Source organism: Alexandromys fortis, unplaced genomic scaffold (genome assembly GCF_014885135.2).
Source record: "Alexandromys fortis isolate MF-2015 unplaced genomic scaffold, M_Fortis_MF-2015_v1.1 scaffold_124, whole genome shotgun sequence".
Classification (NCBI taxonomy): Eukaryota; Metazoa; Chordata; class Mammalia; order Rodentia; family Cricetidae; genus Alexandromys; species Alexandromys fortis.
The window spans coordinates 760149-772706 of record NW_026067995.1 but is presented as its reverse complement, the minus strand read 5'-3'; the positions used below and the strand labels follow the sequence as shown (position 1 = coordinate 772706).

Genomic DNA, 12558 nt, shown 5'->3' with positions numbered 1-12558 from the left:
GATGAAGCTAGGGGTCCTAGAACAACAAGGTAGGGCTGGGGGGTATGAGATTTCCCAAGATCAAATTCTTGGTAAAGGTCATTATGCTGAGTTGCAAAGCAGGTTACATTTGATGATCACACCTTGGCTCTATGCCACATACCAGGTTTGAATGCTTGGGACAGGGTTGAAGAATCAGGAAATTTAGTCAATGACACAGTCATTTACTAAAATTATACAAGGCCCAAAAGAAGCCTTCATTGATTTTTTTTTTTTTTTTGCAAAGATTTACTTCAGCTTTGGAGCCAGCCTGTCCTGTAACTCATTCTGTAGACCACGTTGGCCTCTAATTTACAGTGATCCATTTGCCTCTGCCTCCAGAGTGCTGGGATTAAAGGCGTGTACCACCACTGCCTGACTGAACTCTTAAATGTATTTAGCATAGAGTATTCCAGTTGTCAGGTCTTTTAAAAATGCTAACGAGAAAGGAATGACAGCTGCACAGAGTTATTGGATAATAGAAAAAACCTGCTGAATTTAAAAAGCCTGTATACTTTAAAAATATGTTGACCTCAAAATGGAAACCAAGATATACATTACGTTGGAGAAGAGGTTTTGCTTTTGTTTCCATGGAAGGAGAAAAAGCTATGGATACATCAAAATAAATGGTATCCTCTCAATTAGCAGAGGCAATAGTTCATCAAACAGCGCGGCCATTCATTCTAAACTAACTTCTAAGGCGAACACTGTAAGGTTCTGAGCTCTTCAAAATATTTGCATTAGAAGATGGAGCATGATGCCAGTGTTTTACCAAGAGGGAAGAAGTTCTGAAGTTGGGAATTTTCGTGTGACTTTACTTTTTCACACACAGTTGTTTAACAGAGTGTGTCATGAACCCCGAAAGTAAAATTATAGTGAATTAACCTAGGAATCTATGCAGAAAGAAAGCTACATATTAGAAACTTCCTAGTTTGGAAGTTTCCGGTCAAGTGGCCTATTTATTGAGTTTATAGACAACTGAGAGTTTACAAAAAATAATGCTTCCAACATTAATTATGTAATATTTATTTCTTTCACAAATTTTGGGTGTGAGTGTAAGGAAAGGAGCTTCTGTGTGGTGTGGTGAAGTCAATATTGATTAGAAAATCCAGTTATCACTACAGTTTAGTTTTGATAGATCCCAAGATGGCTGCTTGTCAGCAGGGGAACTTGTGGCTTAATTGGCAAGGTGGAGTAATGATCTGTATTCTCCGAACACCAATACAAGGAAACTCTCAAGTCTCAGAAAGGTGGTTGAGGTTTCTGTTTTGTTTTTTTCTACCCTGGGGTTTATCCACTTGGGAAGCCCCGAGTTTTACCCGGGAGTAAGTTTTCATTTAAAATGTTGGGTAATTGTGTGGTTGCAGAGTTGCTTTCATTGTTAAGATGGAGGAAATTCCTGAGTTTAGAAGATTTGCTGTAACTCTTTCCCCCCTTTCCAACATCCTCCCATGCCCGAACCTCTTTTCCCTGGAGTCTGATGGCACCTACTAAGAGAGGGACTGCTTTCTCTTTGCCTCCGATCAATGGATCTTCTGGGAGGATGACCTGCGCACTCTGTCACTTATATTAGATAACAATACTTTTATCTACAGAAAATAGAAAGCATTGCAATTGGTTAAACAAATAGAGGTTTATTTACCTTGTGCATGACAAAGTTTATTAGTAGGTGTGGTGGCAGCTTCGTTTGCCTCCAGGGGCCGGCCCCAACCTCTTTGCATCTTTCTGCACTTTGTACTCCTTAGTATGAAGACACACACCCTCATGCTACTTCCTCCAGGAATGCGAGAAGGTGACTTCATCTCCATTCCTTGCCACTGCATTCCAGGTGAAAGAAGCTCAAGGGACAGAGGACAAAAGTCTTTTTCTTTTCCCCCAGCTGTTACCTTCTAAGACACTTAGAACTAATTGCACAAAAAGTTGAGGAATTCAGTAACTTGACTTTTTAGCTTAAACAGTAGAAACAGCCAAAGGAAAGGGTGTGCCTTTTAATAGTTTTAATAGTCAAACTCTAGTTTTGTTGTATTTCCTCTGGGGTACAAGAAGTCTTCGTAAGTTCCTTATTTTTGTGGAGTATCTGTGTGTTTAGTTAGTGACAAGATGACGTCAAAGAATGACTTATCTAATGGGAGAATCTGTAGATGACTTACCGGTCCTGTGGCTGACCTGTCCATATCAGTCATGGTTCTCCAGAGAAAGGGAACAATTTTGTGTGCAGACACGTATAAAACTGCTCATTTCAAACCTTTGTTTTATGTGATTAGGGGGCTGATAGGCGCAGAATCTTGTGTCTGTGTTTGTGTGTCGCCTTTTGTTTTATCCAACTGTCCATATTATAAAGGTAACCTGTTGGATTCCAAGCCCACTATTTCCAGGGCTAGAGGTGTTACTGAATGGCTCAGTGCACCCCCAGGGCCAGTGATTTGATCCTCATCACAAAAGCAAACAACACAACACTTACATCTCAACGAGAGGAACAACAGTTCACAAAATTAAAAAATGAAACAAAATCCATCCATTTTAATGGTAATCTCATCTAAAATCAATCTGACAGAAACATCCTAAAGAGTGTTTGCTCACACATCTGACACCAAGGCTTACACCTAGCTGTGGTGGTTTGAAAGAAAATGGTCCCCAAAGGGAGGGGCACTAGTAGGAGGTGTGACCTTGTTGGAATGGGTGTGGTCTTGGTAGTGTGTCACTGTGGAGGTGTATTTTGAGTTCTCATACATAGTCAAATGACACCCAGAGAGAAAGACGACTTCCCGTGGATCAAGATATAAGGACTCTCAGCTCTAGCATGCTAGCCTGCATGCTGCCTTGCTCCCCACCGTGATGGTAATGGACTAACTGTACTGTAAGCAAGGCACTCCACCAAATGTCTTCTTTTATAGGAGTTGCTGTGGCTAGGGTAGAGCTATGTGTCAATTTGTTCACTGATGAACAACTATGAGGTCTTACTTGTGGAAGGGAAGACAGGTAGGAAAGAGAGGGAAAGGAGGGAAGAGAAACTAAGAAGGAAGGAGGAAGAATTTTACCTGTAGGAGAATGAAAACAGTAGAAGAAAGAATTCTAGAAAGAAAACTGTAAGATGGAGAGGGGTGGACATGACTCATTTCTGAAGAGACACAAGAAAATAGAAGTACGTCTTTGAGAGTGAGAAGAAGCATCATTGGAGCAAAGGTGATGAGAGGGCCACTGAATGAATACAGGGCTGGCTACAGAGGGCAGGCTCAAGGCCAGGTGAAAACCTCCCCACGTTCTCGGCAGGCTTGATAGGCTGAGGTTCCCGCGAAGCTTGTAGGCTGTGTAACAACTGTCTCCAGGGTTCTAAGCCTTACTATTTTTGGGTCCGGGACTCAAGCACACGGCCTTGCTTGCGCTAGGTGAGCACTGTACTACTGAGCTCCATTCCCAACTACAAGATCTCCTTTTGAGAGTTGGACCCAATTTTCAAGCAACAACCTTCCCTATTCCATCACTACCTGCGACTTGTGTGGCGTGGACAGGTTCGGGGATGACGTTTGTTACTATGTGGATGAAGGAAGGACAGATGCCAGGTCAGGTATATCGCAAGCGGTTTCTGACTTTACTCCGACTTAGCTGTGTTGCTGGTGGTGGGGCATGATGTGGGAAGAAGACAAGAGAGTGGATTTTTTGGTTTCCTATCATAGAGAATATTAGTAATCGCTGATGTGGTCACAGGTAGGGACAACTCACTATCAAAGGCTAAGGAGGTGAACTCGCAGCTGCTAGGGTATACCTGCTTGTGCCCAGCAACCCTGGTGTAGGCATAGAACTTCAACCCCACGTGGTGGAGTTCTCATTTTTGGCTGGTTAGGCAAGTTCAAACAGCTTGGTGATAAGTCAATGTCCTGACCAGCGCGACAGAACAATGAAGCCCAGGGAAGGCGAGGACACGAGCGTAGTTGTGAAGTCTAATAGGAATCACACTGAAGGCCTAGTGAAGTACAGTAGAGGCAATCACACTGTAATCTGTGTAAAAATTACCAGAAGAGGGGTCAGGTCCTGAGATTATTAGCTCTCAGGGGAAGAACGTGTTTTTAAAAGGCTCTTAGTTGATGCTGACGTAAGAAGGCTATGGACCATTTTCTGAGAAACACTGGGTTCGGAATTGCAGTACATTTAAAAAGGGACAGAGAGAGGGAAGAAGGGAGACAGAGGAGGGGGGAAGGGGAGAGAGAACTCAGCCATGAAACAGAATTTGGAGGATGAGAGGTGTTCAGGAAACCGTGAACTAGAGGACAGGTGGTTACAGAGACGACTTTCCGTCTCAAAGGTGAACCGGCCTTGAGTGATGACACTTTCAAGGTGTGGCCAAGGGAGTGGGTGGCTCAGCTGGTGCAGAGGTGAACAGCAGCAGAGGCCAACAAGGTCAAGGGGTGCGAAACCTAGGCTGCCCTTACAGACCTCAAAGCCACCCCAAGGCATGGCAGCGCTTAGAACAGAGAAGCAAAGCCAGGAGCAAAGTTCAATGTCCTTGGGAGGAAGCTGGAGGCACCCACATAGCTGGCTGGTTCCAATGCTATGGGGAAGTGATGAAACTGGCTGACACCACGTGTCTGTAGTTCGTTTACTATGCATTCTACAGACTGGGCCAGTAATCCTCAAAGACACGCTTAATATGAAGTATGTGTTATTTTTGTTTGTTTCATTTATTGAGAGAGTCTCATGTAGTCCAGGACGACCTCCAGCCTCTACCTCCCTAGCGCTGGTATTGCAGGCTAATGCTACCACATCAGGTACGGGAAATGTAAATGGGATTTCTGTTTCCATTTGTGAGAAAATACAACATAGAGAAACTGACTCTCACAAAATTACCGTGTCAGGTGTTTTAATATATTCCAGACGAATAAAATCAGAATTTACTGACTATTGTTAGGAATGGGGTTCATTTTGGAAAGGCGATGGAAATGTTTGTCCTGAGATGTTTTCTTCTTAGTGCCCTCGAGGTGGCAGCACTGAGTAGAAAGCCCTTGAAAGAGGCTGGAAACACTCGCACCGCACCGGTTCACATCAAGACTTCTGGCTGTTCCACGCCTTGATGATTTTTTCAGCGGCATCCAGTGTGCTGTCTTTCTGGAAATTAATAAAAGAATTGCATTGTTACATACTAATATAAACTCACGATACAGCAACATTTAAATATAGAAGATAAAGCCACGTCGTGGTGGCGGTGGCCTTTAATACTAGCACTTGGGAGACAGAGGCAGGGAATCTCTTGAGGCCAGCCTGGTCTACAGAGTGAGTTCCAGGACAGCCAGAGCTACATAGAGAATTGCTACCTCTAAAACAAAACAAAACAAAACAAAAACCATAGAAGGCATAAGAAAATATTTAGTTTTAGGTGAAGAAACAATTTCAAAATAAAAACACAAATGCAAAAAAACAAAAACGTGAGGGCGGAATGGGAGGATGGCTCAGAGGTTAAAGGTGTGCACTAATCTTACAGAGGACTCATGTGGCATGGGTGGCTCACAAAACTGCCAGAAACTCCAGCTCCAGGGGATAGGATGAATCTCTCTTGTCCTACATGAACACACACACACACACACACACACACACACACACAAATACTTAAAAAAAACAAGAACTAAAAAAACGGAAAGCAATTATTCCATTAATTATAATTAGAGAAAGAAGTCATGAGTTCAGAGGCGACAATGTTGAAAACCAAGAGGCAACACCTCCTCCTATTTCCCTGTCAACCCCTCCGTTCCACAAGACAACCTGTCATGGCAGTTTTTATGTTTAGTTCTAATGGCCGCCATTAAAATCCAATCATATACTCACCTGTGAACATTGTGTTATTTACTATAGTTGGCTTTCAATAAGAAAAATAGTCATTCTAATCAATACTCTGAGAAAAATGGCTATGATTATTGAAAACGAATCCTCTTAGCTGTTGAATCAGCAATATGGTTTTGATTCCATTTTATTGACTCATGTATATTTTTAGGTGTGAGTGCTCTGTCTGCATATATGCCTGAGTGCCAGCAAAGGGACAACAGAATTCTCTCTTCTTCATCAACAAGTTTAATACAACTCATGCAGAGCTGGCGAGGTCAGCCAACTGGGAGTTAACTCCATGTCCTAACTGAAGACCTTTCCTCCAGATTGTCTCAACGCAACTTTTGGCGACACTGAGGAAATCACAGCCCAGCTAGACTTTCCTCTCCACCCAGGCTCAGTGTTTACACAACATGACTGCAGACTCAAGTCCTGTTTCTTCCACCGTCAGAACATCTGCGATCCCTACTGTTCCTGGTCCATTGGCTTCACCTATTATTTGAGACACAGATCCTTTCTAGGCATCCTTTCCTTCAACCACCACTTTGATGACACTTGGCAACCATTCCCTGTATGCTGCGTAGTTTGTGAAATCATTTTACAACTCTCCAATTATTTCCAAGAAGAGAAAAGGGGTAGGGCTCTGTTTACTGATGTTTTGTTTTGTTTTTCAAGACAGAGCGTCTCTGTGTAGCCCTGGCTGTCCTGGAACTCACTATGTAGATCAGGCTAGCCTTGAACTCAGAGATTTGTCTGCTTCTGTGTCCCCCAACTGAGTTCTGAAATTAAAGGTTGTAGGCTACCACTCCCACATAAAACTGAAGCCTTACGGTGACTTTTTCCTTCAGGCGATTATGTTTGTATTTTCAAACAATGTGTTTATAAAGATGGCCTCTGGCTTGTGGTGGCTTGTTGGCTATGTTTTGGTTTTATGATGACAGATATTCAGTAGCAACCATGATCTGAATTTTGATATTTTGGGGGGCTGATGATATATGGTAGGATATTCTCATACTCTCTCCTAATGCTGGGCTGTATGTAGCAAGGAGCCTCATGATCCAAAAGGTAAATGGCTGCGACTCCAGGCGCCTGCATCGCTAATATACACTGTTCAATGATGTGGTTGTGGTAAATGCATTTTCAACATACAGTATTTTGAACAAGACTTACATTAATATATCTCCATTGTAAGTGGACACTAGGGCTTAGATTTTTTTTTTAGGCCAGCCATTATGATGGTATTTCTTTTTCTTTTATATTTTAGTCAATCAAATATTCACATTATTCTGTTGTAAAAAAATAGTATTTACTACTGGGTGGTCACAGCACAAGCCTTTAATCCCAGCACTCAGGAGCCAGAGGCAGGTGGATCTCTGTGCATTTAAGTCCAGTCTGGTCTACACAGTGAGTTCCAGGACAGCCAAGGTTACACAGAGAAACCCTGACTCAAATAACAAACATAGAAACCAAACAAAACAAAGTATTTATGTTATGTTAGGTAGACTTTGGATGAATGGAGTTAGTATAGAGATTACCTTGGTCTCAGTCATAGTGTTTTGAGTAGCCACAACATACATGTAGTATGTATGTATGTACGGTATGTGCTTGTTTTGCATGCGTATGGGTGCGTATGTGTGTAAACCTATGAAGCCCTGAAACTGACATTGATAATTTCCTTATTACTCTTCATGTTTATATATTGAAGCAGGGTCTCTCCCTGAATCCACAGCTCATCAACTATGGACTAGTGTGGTTGTCAGCTTGGCCTGGGGACACAGCCTCTGCCTTAGAATGCTGGGATTACAGGCCACTGCCTTGTTTATCTTGCTTTTATGTGGGTTCTGGGGATCAGAACCCCGATCCTCATGTTTACTCAGCAAGTGCTTGCTCTATTGAGCTACTTACTCTATAGCCCAGCAACAACATCTTAAGAACAGCAGATCTTCTAGGGTGGTCTAATGGTGATGAATGCTCTTGGTTAGCCATAGAGACATCTTTCGTTTTCATTTTTAAGAATTCATTTTCCTTTTCTTTTTCTTTAAAAAAGCCATGTGTATGTGAATGTGTCTGTGTGAGCACATGCCGCACACATGAAAGGATACCAGTGTGCAGATATCCGTCTACACAGGCTAGAAGAGAGTGTAGGATTATATTCGTTCCCCTCATAAATGATGATTCAAGGATGGTGGTGCCCAACACTTGCAGGACTGAGACCAGAGGATTGTCACGAGTCAGAGGGCAGCCTGGGCCACAGAGTGAGACCCTGTCTCAAGAAACCACAAATGAATAAGTAAACTGAAAACAACAGTAACAGCAAACAGAGGCAGAATACTGACTTACAGTTAACTTCATGGCACCGAGTCAAATTTTAAAAAAAGTCACTTTGTATATCATTTTTAGAAACAGGAAAAAAGGTGCTTCATAAGTTGGAATGCAAGATACTTTTGTGAGAATACAGAAACTTACTTTAATGAAGCAAAACCGCACCAGCTTCTCAAACTGTGGCTTAGACAGCGAGTCACAGAAGGCTGAAACAGGGATGGCTGACAGTTTCTGGGAAAACAAGGGAGATGATGTAATAGAAAAACCACACCCATTCCAAATGTCACCGAAGAGACCACAGACTCCAGAAATAGACAGTTTGGTCATAATTTTTTAAAAAGAAAAATATTTTTATAATCCCTCAAAAAGCCCTAAGTGGACTGTTTGGATGATCAGGGCAGTACGTTTGCCTCTCAATGGGGAAGCAGAGGCAGGCGGATCTCTCAGAGTTAAGGCTAGCCTGGTCTACACAGCAAGGTCCAGGCATGCCGAGCCTACATAGTGAGACTCTGTCTCAAAAAACAAAGCTCAGATAAACTAAGATTTTAAAATAAAGAAAAGGAGGAGAAACAAAGCTAGAATTAAGCGTCACTCAAAGCATACGCACAAGCTCCTTGATAAGCTTGCTACATCGCAGCCCCGGAAGGGTCAGTGAATGTTACCTTGTGTTTTGTCATCCACTTCACAAACTTGTAGTCATAAGGCTCATCACCCTTCATGTCAGAGAGGTCAGCGTCTGCAATCATAGAGAAAGGTGAGCAGAGGAAGGATTGTGTCTGCGACAACAAGGGCCTCGCTGAAGCCCGTCACGATTCAGATTTTCTCCTGACTCACACAGGTTTCACCCAGAACTGTCTAGAGGTCATTGACTCACTGTGCTGGCATCTATACCACATGCTGAGAATGGCTGACATACTGAGGCGGCACTCACACATAGTGGACCATGCATGTCCATGTAGCTGCCAGCCCGGGAAGAAGGGCATGGGAAGCCCCGGAGAGCACTGCTTCTCCAGAAAGAAGATGGCATGATGCCAGGCTTTGTCATCTCCCAGTGAGGATACAGCAGCACCAATGTCACACGGCTCTCTTGAGAAGGTGCTAGTAACACAGTTCTAAATACAAGACCTGCCATTCCATATGTTTTCAATAACCATTAGTCTTCCATTGTCCTGCATTGCAAGGTATAATGGTAATTACATTTTGCTTTTATTCTTTCTCTTTATAACTTTTGAGATAGCATCTCCCATGGTAGTCCAGGCTGTATGGGACTATGTATCCCAGGTTGGCCTTGAACACATAACAACTGTCCTGCCTTAGCTTCTTGAGTGCTGGGATTACTGACGTGTATCACCATGCCTGGCTACTTTCATTTTCCTTTTAAATTATTTATTTTGATTTTAATTGTGTATATGCATATGGGAGTGTACACGGGTTTTGTGTGTGTGTATGTGTGGTACTCAAGAAGGCAAGAAGAGAGAGTGTGAGCCCTGGAGCTGGGGTTATAGGCTGTTGTGAGCTGCCTAACTCGGGTCTCAGGAACTGAACTCTGATCTGCAAGAACAATATGTGCTCTTATCCACTGAGCCATCTCTCCTTTCCAAGCCTCCCGGCTACCTTTATTCTGATGCAACCACTAGATGAAATTTTAATTTTTCTGTCTAGAAAAGGGGGAGAACTAAATTCTAATATAGGAAACAATCCACACACAGTAAATGAAAGTTTGTTCGTGAGGAGGGGTTGAGATGTTAATATTTCCCCCATAGGTAGCACGTCATAAAGAGTGGATATCAGAAAAGGCTTTCCATCCAAATCCTCTGGCTCCTACCTAACCACACTGTATCCAGAACTTAGACTCGAACAGGATGTGGGCACAGGATGCACCAGCTCAGGCAATGTGGAAAGGGCTCTTAGTGCAACCCTGAGACAAATCCTTCCTTGTTGTCCATTGCCACCCTTGCAGGCAGGAAGGTTTACAAAGCCTGGAGTAACTTCCCAGAGTCGTGCGTATGGAATAGCCACAGTTCTGCTTCCAACACATGGCAATATTGACTCCTTGGCTGGCACTAGCAATGCTTTCTAGAAGACGGTATTTGAGAGCCTGGCATATAATATGTCAACAGATGTCAGTCCCTCCCCTTGTTTTCAGCATTCACCTCTGCAAACAGCAGGTATTCCCCGAGGCTTCACAGCGTCTACCAAACAGCATTAGAAAAGTTAGAAAAATGTTCGTGAACTATTTCAAGTGTACCGTTTCACACTGAGAATTTCCAGGTACACCCTGGAACACAGCGAGAACAGTCTGTAAGAGAACACTTTGGAACAACACCAACCTGATAGCAATTTACCACGAGTGAAAGATCAGGTAAAAGTTCTGAAGGGAAAGTGAGCTTTCCTTTCAAACATACGTGTCTGTAGATGTGAAATAGCAAAGGCTTCACAAACCTAAGGAAGACACGTCGGCAATGATGAAGTAACCCCCGTCAGGGATGATGGGTTTCAGGCCAACACTGTTAAGTAAACGGACCATCCGATCTCTTTTTACTTCTAATTCCTTTGGCAGAGAATTAAAGTAACACTCTGGGTCATCCATGCGCTTGATATCAGTCCAAAGGGCCTGGGCCAAGGCTGCCTGCATGTTAAAATAGAAAAGGGGAGGGGAGAGCATGGTAATGTCAGTTATGGCTCAATTTACTGGAAGAATAAATAAAGGTCATCCAATTAAGATTTGTGGCAAGGAAGTCACTCAGGAAGTGACAGCCAGATTCCTGTGAACTATCCAGCTCCGTGGGTTGATGGAGGAAGTTTTATGTAAATGTTTAAATCTAATATGACAAACAAAGGAAGACATAGAAATCCAAACCAAAAAAGAGGTGTCACATAAATATGGTGTCCTTGGTAACAAAAGACATGAACTGTTTTCTACTGGGGTGAGCCGTCATCCAGTTTGTTAAATCTCAGACTAAGGAACGTCCAGAGAGGTGACAGGGAGTCAGTGTTTTCCATTACCTAGGACAGCACAGGAGGAAATTAAAGCTGGCCTGCTGTGTAGACAAGCCAATACAAGTTCCTTGTTCCTCAGAGGAAATGCTAAAATCATCCTGACCACAGCAAGGCGATGTACATGAAATGGGGGCTAGAAACAAATATGTCGACTGTGTGGGCAACTCCTCCAGCGGTGGCGACTCAAGAAGAGAACAGAGAAGTGGGACCAAGGAAAACCAATAAGATAGAGCAAAGAGCTTAATGTTTGTGTTCCTCCTACTCCATATGGTGAGTTCTTGGTCTCCAAGGAATGGGCATTAGCAAGTATGGCCTTTGGGGGTGATTAGGCCAGAAGACTAGAAGCCTCAGGAATGGTACTAGCACCGCATCCATCATGGGAGAACATACTGGAAAGGGGACACAAATGAGGTAGCAGGTCCTTATCTGGCAGTGATCGTCAGATCCACGAGAAACAAATTCCTCTTCTTTATAAGCTACAAAGTCTCTAGTATTCTGTTACAATGACTTTCCCAGACTAAGCCAGTAAGGATCAAGCAGGTGCCTGAGAAACATGTCAGGGCAGGATGATAAAAACAAGTCACAATCACAGGAGGAACTCAGCACAAAGATCTATCAAGCAGAAGGCTAGAGGGTTGGCAGGCAAAGTGAGCCGTTTCGGTAAGAGTTGGGGACGGAACAGTTCACAACCTAGGTGTGGCTCTGGCTTTCATAAAACCTCCAATTAGTGTATACTGAAGGGGGGGGGGTAGAGAGGTGAGGTGAAAAGGGCAGGGGAAAAATGTGTTCTGTGTGAGAGAACTGAAGCAAAAGACATAACATGATGGGGTGGGGAGGGGGCAAGATCACAGGGAAGTCCGTGGCAGGAGAACTTAGCAGTAAGACAGAATCAGCAACTCTCCAACACTAGGAAAACAGCATCCAAACGCAGCTGTCTCTGGATTTTCCTGAAATATCGACTAAGATGCCCTGGGAAACGTTCTAGGATCTCAGCTGTACCTTTCTGAGCAATCTGTCCATTGACTATAGAAGTTATTGCCCTGGGAAATCCAGAGCACAGAGACACAAACGACTGTGCTAAGTGTATCTGGATTCCTCTTGCTCAAGCCTGGTTATGTCGTCCAGTAGCAAACACCACTGACTTAATCTTCCAGCTTTGTCCAGAGTCTCATCTCTCCTCATCACTTCTGCCGTTCTCACCTTGGTTTAATCCACTAATATTTCTCCCTCAACGAAGCACCAGCCTCCATTTGATAACTTAGGATCAAAACTGCCACGGCGTCCCATGTCCCTCAGTCCTAACATGGACCAACTTGATGTGACTCCCAGCTACCGCTCAAGATCTAAGATTCTCTTACTCTTCCTCCTTGGTGACCTCATCCCAGCAGCTATGTTTATGATATGACA

At 43.4% G+C, this 12558-nt stretch overlaps 2 protein-coding genes across 3 annotated transcripts in view; one reads left to right on the top strand and one right to left on the bottom strand.

The window, feature by feature from the left end:
- LOC126512418 (trichohyalin-like) overlaps window positions 1-12558 on the top strand; it is a 78934-nt gene that overhangs the window by 11094 nt on the left and 55282 nt on the right.
- Window positions 4857-12558, bottom strand: part of Kyat3 (kynurenine aminotransferase 3) — a 30751-nt gene continuing 23049 nt past the window's right edge. For both annotated transcript variants that reach the window (XM_050160206.1, XM_050160207.1), the window contains exons 11-14: window positions 10594-10780; window positions 8814-8887; window positions 8296-8382; window positions 4857-5118 (exon numbers count right to left, since the gene is read on the bottom strand). In XM_050160206.1, the coding sequence (XP_050016163.1) occupies window positions 5056-5118; window positions 8296-8382; window positions 8814-8887; window positions 10594-10780 (411 nt within the window). In that variant the 3' untranslated portion in view covers window positions 4857-5055. The remainder of the gene's footprint in view (window positions 5119-8295; window positions 8383-8813; window positions 8888-10593; window positions 10781-12558) is intronic.